We start from the raw sequence: 12,627 nt of genomic DNA, 5'->3' as shown, positions 1-12,627 counted from the left end.
TCACATAATGTGTTCAGTGTGTCTAGATGACAATAGCTTCTTTGCTATAGCATGTGTATGCGGGCACCGCAGAGGTAATCGCTGAGGACAGTGAGAGGGAGTTCCCACAGTTTCGCCCTGAGCCACGTTGTGTCACGAGACAAGCTCCACCTGCATATTTGCACTCCTGCACTTTAAAAACCCTCATGAGACACAAACAGGAACATAACTACACGGCAAAGTGAAATGATCAGAAGGTAAACAGTGAAATCAAACAGCTGGAGGATGACAAACTTGACATGTTAAGTTTATTGTTTTTCTTTTTCAGCATGCCTGCAGTAGGGCGTCCTGAGGATTAAATCCTGCTGTGGGACATGCGTACAGAAACATGAAGCCCAAACATCAACTTTATGCTGAGCATAAACGGCATTTAAATTCACATGAAACGAATATCCAACACGTCCTTCATTTCCTTTCCTTTTCGCTTTTCCTAAAAATCTACAGGTTCAAAAGAAGTACGGTGATTAGATTTCTTAGAGCAACCTGTTTGTTCAATAACGTTCTCCAATAACAGCGTAGACGGTGGAAAGAAGACAAGGAACGTGTGATGGACTGCTAAAAATATGTCACAGAAGTGGTCATAAACCGGCTCTGGCTTTACTCTTTGCACAGTAAGCTGAGAGCTTGTGATCTGAGCCCTCTTGAAGAATGCAAATTTGTAGTTAAATTACTGAGAAGTGGGACCGTCTTCTTTTCAGCTGAATCCAAATGCACAACAAGGCAACTTTGGCGTGGCGCAGCATGGAAAAATACCCTTGTCAGACACATAAAGGAGGGGGCTAATGAAGTGTGAGATGTCACAGTTTTTGTAAATTGAGGCCTCATAACAAGGTCCAGGCTATCAGACAAACTCACAGTGTAACATATAGGATATCATTCAAACATACTGCTATTATTTTCATTAGTAGTCTTATTGATTAGCAGTGCATTGATATTTGGCATTATGTAAACATCTTAAAGTTTCACTACTAACTTCTTCATGCACTAAAGCTTCCAATACAATCACTGTGTACTGTATCAAATGTATATAAACACATACAATGTACTGCATTAACAGATTATGTAATAAAACATCTCAACACAGCCATGCGTAATACTCATTCTCATCTCTTTCACACTCACACACTTTCACTCTTCACAGAAAAGCTTAAACATTTAGCTCAATTGCTACTAAGTCACTCTTCTCTAGTTTGGCTAACAAATATGTACCATAATGATTACAATAGAACAGGTTAAAAAATCTCTATAAAGCTTTTAAAATACACAATGTGCAATATAAGATGAGAATGCTATCGTTGGCTAAGGCCACAGAGAATTTGGTATAAAATACATTAATTTCTGTTGCTAAAGATATAAATAACACATCTAAAAGGCTATTTTAAAAAAATCTAACAAGTCTTTGACATATACCAAATTATCACATGTGACCCTAGAGCAGGGTCAAATCCAAATACTGCCCCCCTGGCTTGGTCATGAGAGCAGGTAGTGACATAAGAGGAGCCTCACTTGAGCTGCACTGACCAATCAGACTGCTGCTCAGGAGGGAAACAGACTCTGCAGGATTCTGCGGAGAGAAGAAGAACAAGGGTGAGGAAAGAATTTTAGCCCCCAACAACAACAAAAAAAGAGCACCTGCACCAGACATTACCCATCACCTTCTCAATCACCTAAAGGCTAAAATTGTTATTACCCATCTATTACACTTCCTCATTGCGACAGCACCATCTGACCGTCAACTAAGCCCCGCCCCCTTAGGTATTGTTGCAATTGTTCTGTAAAGTAATTTTACTCTTCAGCAGGCCAGTTTCACAGCAGACATTTTGGCGTGAAGCAGCAGGTAATCACAAATGTCTGAGAAAGGACGTTAATATATATATCTGTAAGATTACAGTGAACCTGGTTCTGCCAGAAGATTCTTCCTGCAAAAAGGGAGTTTTTCCTTCTCACTGTTGCCAAGCGCTTGCCCTTAGGTGTGTTGTTGCAGTTTCCTTCTGTTATTGTAGGGTCTTTACCGTTTCATTTTTATTAGTTTCTGTGTTCTTTTTAGTGTTTCTAATTATCATTTGTCAGGTGGAAAATTCTAGAAGCTCAGTTACAATAAAAACACATGACTCACAGTCAAGTGGATATCGCAGTCTCACTAAACATCTGTGTCATTACCTCCTCAGGATTAATGCATTCAAAAAGAAATTGAGCATAAAGTACAAAATGCTATTTTAATTAGTTTTAGGGGGAGTTTTGAGAGGGGAGGGAGGTAAGTTTGTTTTTTTTTTAATTTAGTTTAACTATATACATTTTCATACCTAGTTTTTTTTCGTTTTACGTACCCATAATATCCTTGTATTGATGTATGAAACATTAAAAAAATGTATCTTTAATACTGCAATGTAACACCTAAAAATGAGGACTTATTACTGGTTCTCTGGGTAAGAGAAGGAGGAGTTTCTTGCGCCCGCTATTTGACTTTCACGCTGGACCATGCCTGTACAGTCAGAGGGGAGAGGGTTCAGTGGACGGTCAGTCGGCTATGTGGTGCTCAGTGTTTTCATTAAAGACTTCACGAGTGGACAGAAAAAAAGTTAAACAGACGCCATGTGAAAACCCATGAAATACCTAAAAACCAAGAGATTTCCTCCAATCATTTAACCCAGTCAAAAGGAAATACCTGAAAATTCCCCATATATGTGGAAAATGGTGCCCTGTAAGCCCTGGTGACCAGTAAAACCACAGCTACAACACCTTCTCTAAATTAAATCCCCCTGACTGATCCCTCAGCCAATCCTTACCTGCCACCTGCCTCAGACACCTTAAATACACACCCATTCTTTGGGCTGCGTAAGCAATGTCCTGGTCGGGTCATGAGTGTGCACGGGCCCGTGGGCGTGCATGAAAGCATCCTCGGGAGCATACTGTGGCACGAGGAAGGGGGAGGAATGACAGAGATGGGGGCTGAGACACATGTAGCCATAGACACTAATCTAAAGGCCTTTAAAATACAGAAAACAAAACCCAGTCTGTCTCAATATATTGCTTAAAGTAGTCCTTATCATGTCATAATTTATCTTCGCACTCTTTCAGGTTTAAATAAGATCCGAGATTCTCCAGTTCAAGTTGAAGCAAGCAGCAATCCGTGTGTGACAGAACAGGGAGAGGAGACAGGATAAACTAGTTTGATAGCCTCTGGGCAAACACAGTGGATGCCTGACAATACACACCCATAATACGAGGAGATTTGAATACAACACTTTGGATCCTACAGTGAGGTATGAGAGCTCTGAATGCACAGAAAATCTCCATTATAGGAACTACATTAATAAAATGTTAAGTGCACGGTGCATTTGAAGGACGCCACCTCTTACCTGGTAACCCTGCACTGCATTTATGAGCTCTTTGACTCCGTTGCTGTTGTAGGTCAGACCGGGCATACGCACCAGGCCTCCCGGCGAGGCAATGGAGGAGGGGGAGGGGAAGAAACCTAAGGTGTTAGGTGAGCCAGGTGGACTGGAAAAGAAAAAAAAAGAAAACAACAAGAAGGGAAAAAGGAGAGAGACTGTTATCCTACGTACAAAACCAGCATAAACATGTATCTTCTCAGAAAACACAACGCATGCAGCAGGATTCAGGAAAAACAAGACTGGGAGTAACTCTGGGTGTTGTCTTTGAGTGAGCTGCTCTCTCAGTCTCTGATGGCTCACCAAAGAGAACCAGAGGTCAATGCTTGTTTACCAAGTACTTTGATAACACAGACTTCAGTCATTAACTACCCTTGCCCCAGCCTTTCTCCTTGGCAGTACATAATTCAACCAAGTACAAAATGCTCCACCTCTGTAAAACTATTTTGATTTTGATTGATGCTATGCAGGCTATGCTATGCTATGCTATGCTAAGAATGAAGAAGATTAAGCGTGGATAGCAGTTCCACATTTCTTATGCACATCCTGAACTTTTGCAGGGCTTTATGAGAGAATTATAAATATATGAATCACTCAAGTCCAATGCTCAGTCTTTAACCTGCCGGCCTTGCAGTACAAGGTGTGCATATCTTTATGAATAAAGCAAATAAATAAGTGTCCAGCAGCTCTACACGGGCAGCTCCCTAAACCAAATGGACTATTTCCATTCACAGGGGTATGCCAGGACCGGGGAATCCCCGTCTTATGTGCTACATGTGAGAAATGGCAGCTCTGCCTGGATCTGAGAGTTTGTGTGAGAGCAACTTCACCCATCAGTAAACAACCCACAAGTAAACACCACCCGGCAGCCTCGGCTTAGCGTCGGTTGGCTCATAAATGTCTTTATAGAAATTCAGGAGTGGTTGATTTAATGTGAGAAAGGAAGATTACTTAATGGGAGAAACACAACAGTAAGCTCTCACAAAGCATCAAGGATATTTCAGGTAAATGTGTACATATTTACAGATTTTCAGCTGGAACAAGGTGAATTCCTTTTTGAGTTCACAAGATTTTCAGAAAGCTTGACCTCTGTCAAGGTCACTGAGATTTGAACTCATCTGAGATTTTTAGTAGATATTACTATGGTAACAATTTGAAGCTCCTACGCCGCCTTGTTCTCGAGTTATTGCATTCACAAACTTAGGTGTCCAGGCTGCCCGCCCGCCTGGCCCCCTCAGGCTTTGAAGGCTGAAAGGTAAAAACTGTGAGAATTCCTGCACACTGTTAAAACAATAACTTTCTGTGACCTTTATGCAAACTAATCAGACAAATCAAAACGTTTCAAACAGATAAAATCAAATAATAATTTCGGCAATGAAGAGAGTTTTCCCTTTGGACCTTCCTCTAACATACCTCTCACCTATTCACCAATGCAAATATTTAATATTTAAACATTTTCACAAGCTGAGCCATTTAATCTCTGATTCAATAAATCCCTTCATCTGTAAATACCACTGTTTACCTGGGGTAGTAGGCTGCGTAGTTCATGTATAGCTGAGCTGAGGCGGGGTAGTAGGCATGTCCTGGTGGTAGGGGGCGAGGAGCCAGGACCACCTGCCCAATGGGAGGGTAGAGAGCAGCAGCAGCCTCTGGAGGCAGGACAGGTGGAGCAGGTGTGAAGGAATAAGATGGTGGCGATAAACCTGGCGAGGAGGAGAGGGAGAGGTAAAAGATTTTTAACCAGACAAACAGAGACACGCGTGAACAGAGACATGGTGGAGAAGTCTGCAAGGTCATTGTTTGTTTTTTGGAGAGGTGCTCATGCAAATCTACAAACAATGACCCTCCACAACATCACTCAGCACCTGACACACTTTGAATGTATGCACATGGCAAACAATGAAAGCGTCAGCGTATTGTACACTATGCTGGACCACCGATGGGCCTGTAACCTGTATGTTTCATTATTTCAGTATTTTATTATCACCTCTGTGTAATTTCAGAGCAGGTAAGATGCTTTTAATTCACTTGACAGTTGTCAGTGTTTAGCAGCATCTACTGTATTATACTTTCTCATATGCATTCATGCAAAAAGCCTTCCAAGTATTAAATATTAGCAAAACGAGAGCCACAGTGCTGTCAGAGAACAGAGACACTGTCTAAATGCAGGGGACAGTGCCGCCTGAGCACTTTATCCTCCTTGCATGGTGATTCTGGCTGTTCCTGCAGTCTGTGTATGCATTTTCAACATTTAATTTCATCTCATCATGGACCCTTTTTAAAACCCGCATGTCTAGCCTTGAATCCCTGTGTTGTGTCCCTTTCACTCATGTGAACTATTTCATATTAAACGGCTCATAACCATTAGACGTGTTATAATCCTCTCTTTTTGAAAACTAAGAGTCCACATTTAAGTCGAAGGACTACACACACAGAGATCAATGCACCATCTACGCACCAGCGTTCAGATATGCCCACAACTTTTACACAGCTCCTGATTGGACAAGCACAGGAAATGCACACACCAGAGGTGTGCCAGGCCATTGAGGCCTAATCCCACAACCACCTCTACTCATCTGATAAGATTAGAGAGATGTAAGCCATTTTTGATGTTTTATGAAGATAGCTGGAATCAAACTGTCTTGCTTACACTTTCCCAACCCTTTCAGATTTTTATGAAATACTTCAGCAGTGTAAGAGAGTGGAATTTATGAGATCGACAAACATGCCACTAAAAACAAACTACAGTATTTTCATCTAAATGTGTGAACACAGTCAACAACTGAAAAAAAGGATGGTTACCCCATTAGGTTTATTAGGTCATGCAGATGGGTAATTTAATCACACTAAATTACAAAGAGGTGACACACTCACATACACCGACACAAACTCTCAGACACACAGTTTTCGATCCTCCTGGTTAGACCAGATTTCCTCATCCTCCCACAGTTTGAGATTGGAGAAAAACCCAGCAACCCTGCACAAGGCAGGAGCCCACCTACCCTGCAGTCCCGAAGCAACCCAGCTCCCAGCAGCACTTACGTCTTGACTTACATGGCGGCGGGCTGAGCCCTGTCCCACTCCTGCTCCGGGTGTGTGTGTGTGTATGCGTGTGCGAGAGCGAGCCTCCCATCAGCACGAGGCCCATCTCCTCTGCGCTGCAGGGAAACACCTCCACGTAGCGGCTGTTTGCCCCACGCTGGCTGGACATTACATGCTTGTGAAGCCGCTGCGAAGCTTGGAGCGCTCGCTCAGCTGATGTCATCTGGATGAAGCAGTCACCTGACGGGCGACCCTGAAAGCGGAGACGAATCAGAGATTACTCCGCAACACCTGTAAATTTGTACTAGAAAGCATGTGAGTCAATGGGTGTGTCAGTGTGGGTGCTGCATGTACCTGCTGGTTGAGGACCATGTGCACTCCATGCGGTCTGATATCCTGTGTAAACTCGCCCAAGAAGGTGAGGATGTCCTCTATGCTCGCCGTGTACGGCAGCCCTCTCAGCCGCAGGCAGTCTCTCACTCCACCAGGAGGGGGCAGAAGAGACACCGTGGGCAGCACAGGAATCAGAGGGGCAGGGGCCACGGAGATCAGAGGGGTTGAGGAGTACCTGTTTAGCACCTAAGACACAGTATCATATTACATACCCTGCCTAAAGCAAAAACCTACTGAGTACGCAGTGAAGTTTTAGGAAACCCTTTCTCCTCTAGTACTGACAGGTAAAAGTCACTAACCATAACTCAAAAGCAAACATCTCAAGCAGAACAAAGCCACGTCCAAGCTGTGTTTAAATATGACGCAACGTCAGACAGGAGCTGGCGTGGTGCCAACAGGACACCAGCGTGTTTGCATTTCTGGAGAGGACCAATAAAGCTCGCAAGTGTCTCACACACACCACAAAAGGCCTCTGCATAGAAATGTAGGTGGACTGTCTGCTTATCAGTCCAGAAAGATAAGAAAATGAATGTCATGAGACATGAAGAGCAGTGGAGCACACGAAGAGCGAAAGAAAGTTCAAAAGAGACAGGAGCAGCTAGAATAACCGTTTGTAGGGAAACATGCACACACAGTCCACCTTGTTTTACTGGTCCCCACCCATGAGCTTCTCTCCTATAATGCCTACAACTGCCTGAGAAGATAAGAAACACACCCTCGCGTTGTCACTCTTTGCTGCTGTGGCCAAATAAACAAACAGTTTTTCTCCTCTAAAACCTACAAGTGAGCACACCATCAAGCACATTTCACTCCACCGCACACCGTAAAACAAAGCAAAGAAACACCCCGGCGTACCTGCTGCACCTCTGCTGCCGTACTCTTAAAAAGCTCGATATATCTTTTCCCCAGGATTTCCTTGTGTTTCCTCAAGGCGCACTGAGCATGTTCTTCACAGGCAAATAAAACAAACGCGTCGCCGGTGGGACGTCCATCTGGGTAGCGAACAAACAGGATGCCGTCCTTTCCCCCGCTGACGGGACACGTCTCTTTAAGTTCATCCTCTGGCGAGAAGAAGGCGAGCACCTGCTCGTGCGTGGCGGTGAAAGGGAGGCCTCGCATCCTCACTATGATCTGGTCCTCGCGGGACAGGAACATTGCTACCTCATGAGACGTACCTGACACAGAGAGAATGACACGGGCAAGCCCGTTCAACTAGTGTTAGTTGGCCTCCTTCTTCTTCTGCAATTGATAAGAGTGATGCTAAATCTGACTTTTCAAGCCTCTGTGATTTTGAGTAATAGTCTAAATCTCTCATCTGTATGATGATAAACTTTAGCTTTACGTAATGAGGTCACTTCTGGTTTCTGGGAGGCGTTCATCATGTGAGTAAAATTATTAATATTCAGGTCAAATGACCTGAATAGCTCATCACTGAGCTGTGCCTTGTTGACAAACTTATTGCCCTTCATAAAATGCTGTGTTGCCATTAAATGGTATCACTGAGTCATAACTAACAGCTTTTTGTGCTAATAATAATTTTCCTTTTAAGATTACAAGTGGCATGAAGGAAAAATACCAATGGACCTGGAGACATTCATTAAAAAATCATTATTACTAAATACATGAATTCAAGCTCATATAAGAAGTTGCTGACGTATTAATAAAATAGCACCATAAAAGATCTCAAAGACTTCAAAAGTCCTCTTTTTCAACTCAGTTTCACTATATACATACATAAACCAGGCGGCTGCACTTAAGCTAACAGATATATGAACTTCCCACCTCCTGCTATCTTCAGGAAGTCTTCTCCTGTTGCTTTATAAACCTGCCGATAGAGGGGAACAATGTTTAGTGATGGGACAATAATTTGGTGATGTGGCTGATTCTACTGTGTCCAGACGCCTTACCTCAATATATCTATTCCCCATGTGGTGTTTGTGTCTCTGCAACGCCAGCTCTCTGTGTTCCTCGCTCACAAAGCGAACCAGAGCTTCTCCATTCCTCCTCCCTTGAGCATTCAGGCACAACGCAACCCCTCCTCTAAAGAGCACAGCATTTGAAGGGGGTTATAAAGCCTCTTTGAAAACCTCTGTCAGCAGCAGCTTTCTGGGTGTCATCAGTGATTAAAAAAAGAGATGATAAACAGTGTAAAAATGTGCGCCTTTAAAGATGTCAGCAACGTACTTGGCGATGTTGAGGCCTCTGAAGAATCGAGCAATATCCTGGTCAGAAGACTGCCACGGCAATCCTCTGGCTCGGATCACCGTGTTGTCGCACACTTTCTCCATTTTACTGCTGCACACACACACACACACACACACACACAGGTATTATTACAGTGGATTATCAGGCAACAAAAACAACGTGTATCTTTAATAAATGTTACTCACCAAGTGCCGCTCTCGAACTTCTCACTAACTCTCTCGGGGTTCGAAAACGTGTGGCCTGCAACAGCAAAGTGACAGAGTCACCATGATAACACACAAAGTAATCAAGCTGAGACAGTTTTTAAAAGGCAAAGCAAATGGTTAAAGTCTAAATCAGGAAAGACCTTACATTTCTTTCCTTTCTTAATTACCGGTTTGTTAAGTGGCACGCTCAAAAGTAGTACTATGAATCTTGGATCATCCATTTTTGGGGGGGAAATGATTAACAGTTATCCTCAAAAGAGGTTCTAATTGATTTTATAGTTTAGTTCACAGCAGGGTTTTACTTAAAGTAACACAGTTTTGGAACTCATTAGTAGTAAATCGATTTACTGATGTGTTTGCTAATATTACTCTGTAATGTACATGGTACTTACAAAATGGCTCGGATAGCAGTGCCAGGACAACGCTGGACATAACCTGAAGCTGCTGTGTGGCTACTTCTGCAGGCAAAGGGACCGATGGATCCGGTGTGGCAGAGGGGTCCCACATGGTGGGCACATCAACAGGTATACTAAGAGCTGAGGAGGAGGTGGTTAAGGAGCACAAGCAAGGGAGCGACAGTGTTATTAATCATGAATGCATCATGGTCCAGCAGGATTGGAGGTTTGTTTTCTTCTTTTTTTCCCTCTCTCTCATTTCCTAAGTCCATTTTCAATTTAGTTGGAGTTGTATGCTTTGGGTGGAGCCCACTCTCTCAGCTTTCTTCTACACCTGCTCTGAATCAACCTGGAGTATTAAAAGGCAGGATATCCGCAAGATCGCTACACCGATCATCATGGCCGTAACCAGGCCCTCTTTGGTAACTTTGAGTTCCATTTAACCAGGAGGTTCATCTGTATTTAGAGTGGCCAGCACTAAATTTTTTTTCCCCAAATCATGACAGAATACACAGGTGTGTGAAAAAATGAAAAAAGTGAAAACAGAACAGCAATACACTCACATGTTTTTCTTCCTGTACCTGTGTGTGTGTGTGTGTGTGTGTGTGTGTGTGTGTGTGTGTGTGTGTGTGTGTGTGTGTGTGTGTGTGTGTGTGGGGTTGGTCCTGTTGGGTAAACACACACTCTTTCACTAAGGGCTTAGTAAGGTGCTGCCACTCTTTCCTTATTTGCATTTCAAAACCTTTATCCCTACAGCCAACAGCTTAATGCGCGTGTGTTGTGGATTTTTGAGGGTAATGCAATGCACAGTATGAGAAAGAACCAATCAATAGGATCAAATCAATCGAGCAAAAAAAACAAATGTCTGGAAATCCATGACTTAGACGGCGTAAACGGGCAACAGGACATGAAATGTTAATGTAAACAGATGACGTGTTAAAAGGATACACTCCGCCATGGTGTGGACATTCAGAGCTTTGAGGTCAGGAGCGGGGAAGTGCTTCTTGAACTCCTTCCGAAGGTCAAAGAAAGAGTAGAAACAGTCTGGGACCAGGATGTTCTGGAGAGGAATACAGTGTGAGTGAAAGGCCCATCAGCAGCTGCTGTTTTTATTGCTGTGAAACTCATGTTTGCACAGGCCACAAGAGCATGCACTGCCTACTTCTTGTATCATTAACACAGTTTGAAGGCACTCGGGAGACATTTCATGAGCATCATTGTGTGCCTGTCTTTTATGTGCACGAGTGTGCGGTATGCGCATGGGCGTGTGCCACCGCAGTGGCTTCTCCTGTAGATCAACTTTCAGTGTTAACATTAAAGTTCAGTGAGCAGTGCGGTGCTGACACAACACAGCCCTCTGAGAGCGTCGAAGGCTCCCGCAGCAGTGAGTGAGTGAAACATCCGCCCTGGGTGCTAGGCGTGTTCCCCCGCCCCGCTCACCTTGCTCGCGGCCTCGGGGTGAATCACTTGGCGGATGTGGAGCTGCCCGTCTGTACACAAACACACCGACGTGCCTGCGCCCGCGCTGTTCACCTCATTTGTCAGTTGCAGATGAAACTGTAAAAACATTTAGAGGTATGGACTTTAATACAGCTGCTTTAACCAGTGCTGTAACTGTAATTAATAATCAATAAATGGCCTATTAATGGCTTTCTGGCTACTTTGAAGACATTACCATGTTTAAAGCTTTATCAACGCTCGGTGCTTTGTACACACAGTCTGCTCCAGATCCATTCTCCTGTTCCACGCTCTCCTCCACCACATCCTCCTCCTCTTTTTCTTCTGTCAAGTCTGAGAGGTCAGGCTTTATGAGGAGCTCATTCACCTTGCCCAACTGGTTCAGAGAGGAAAAAAACAAGTCAGCCTTGAAACAGCCAGCCTAGCTAGAAACTCAGAGGCTTTGGAACAATATAATAAAACCAGCGTGAAATATGTGTGTTTGCTACATAGATATTATCACAGTGGAAAGCAGCAAAGGAGCAATTTAAACGTCTTACACATAAGGCAGAAGGTTTTTTGTAATTAAAGCGAACAATGATTTCTGAACAGGTGCGTGTAAGGAGGAATCCCACAAAAATCCCCCTGGCACACTTTTTTTCCCTATTAATATTGGTCTGACATCATGTATCGCTGTTTGCAGTCCACCTGTCCACTCCTTTGAACACCACATTTCCTGCTTTGGAGTCACGATGATTAGCAAGTAAGAACAAGCAGCCTACAAGTGAGTTTTTACCTTTTTGTTCTTTACATCCACGAGCTGCCAAACCAACTGCACGAGCTCCTTCTCGTCAGACCCCAGGAGATCTCCGCTCGCGCCAGATGTGGCGGTGAAAACCACCACCAGGTAGTCTACCTGCGCCGTCATCTGAATTTTAAAAAAAGAACCGCAAACACACAGAAAACTAATCTAATACTAAACGAGACTAAAAGGGACTGAAGATCAGCGGGATGTGAGACGCGAGCGGGACGCGGGAGGTAGAAACGCCTTTACTCTGACACCTGAGCGCAAAGGTGAGCCCGTAAATCCAAAGTTTTGTCGCCTGTGAGATTTTATGTGAAGCCTCCCGCAGTCACCATCTCGAAGCAATGGCTGAACGCTCACCGCTTTTGTAGGGAAGCTACCTGTGCGACCACGTGACCCCTTTACCTGGCCCCTCCCTCTTTCAGGTGGTTCAAAGTTTAGTACGTGGCAGCTCACGCAGGACAGAAAAGGTAATAAATGGTTATTAGTATAAAAAATAAATAAATAATAATAACAATAATAATAATAACAAATTTGAAGTATATACACTTTAGTTACTATGTAGTCAATTATTAAAAATAATTTCATAAATAGTAAATGTCTCTATAACAATTCAATAATTCGAATTGTAGTCTTTTTTTTTTTAAAAAAGAAATATTTTGTCTTTTAAGGGAATTGACAATAATAATAATAATAATAATAGTAATAATAAT

The 12,627-nt window shown here is 43.3% G+C and overlaps 1 protein-coding gene across 6 annotated transcripts; it reads right to left on the bottom strand.

The window, feature by feature from the left end:
* Positions 1-267: 267 nt before the first annotated feature.
* esrp1 (epithelial splicing regulatory protein 1) lies at positions 268-12,270 on the bottom strand. 6 transcript variants are annotated; one of them, XM_085177139.1, is made up of 16 exons: positions 11,906-12,270; positions 11,348-11,506; positions 11,113-11,229; positions 10,621-10,732; positions 9,670-9,813; positions 9,257-9,311; positions 9,051-9,158; positions 8,774-8,906; positions 8,649-8,691; positions 7,722-8,041; positions 6,828-7,052; positions 6,474-6,726; positions 4,954-5,134; positions 3,399-3,540; positions 2,859-2,948; positions 268-1,603 (listed from the first exon to the last, which is right to left on the bottom strand). In XM_085177139.1, exons 1-16 carry the CDS (start codon positions 12,035-12,037, stop codon positions 1,469-1,471), a joined length of 2,349 nt encoding a protein of 782 aa, XP_085033265.1. In that variant the 5' UTR covers positions 12,038-12,270; the 3' UTR covers positions 268-1,468. The 6 variants fall into 6 exon arrangements, with proteins under 6 accessions (XP_085033265.1, XP_085033263.1, XP_085033266.1 ...); XM_085177137.1 differs by having other exon boundaries at positions 9,051-9,161; positions 11,906-12,269; XM_085177140.1 differs by having other exon boundaries at positions 6,486-6,726; positions 9,051-9,161; positions 11,906-12,269.
* Positions 12,271-12,627: the final 357 nt, after the last annotated feature.

The sequence above is a fragment of the Neolamprologus multifasciatus genome, chromosome 11 (genome assembly GCF_963576455.1).
Source record: "Neolamprologus multifasciatus chromosome 11, fNeoMul1.2, whole genome shotgun sequence".
NCBI classification, from domain to species: Eukaryota; Metazoa; Chordata; class Actinopteri; order Cichliformes; family Cichlidae; genus Neolamprologus; species Neolamprologus multifasciatus.
Note: the sequence above shows the minus strand (reverse complement) of the source record. Positions and strands in the feature narration are given on the sequence as shown.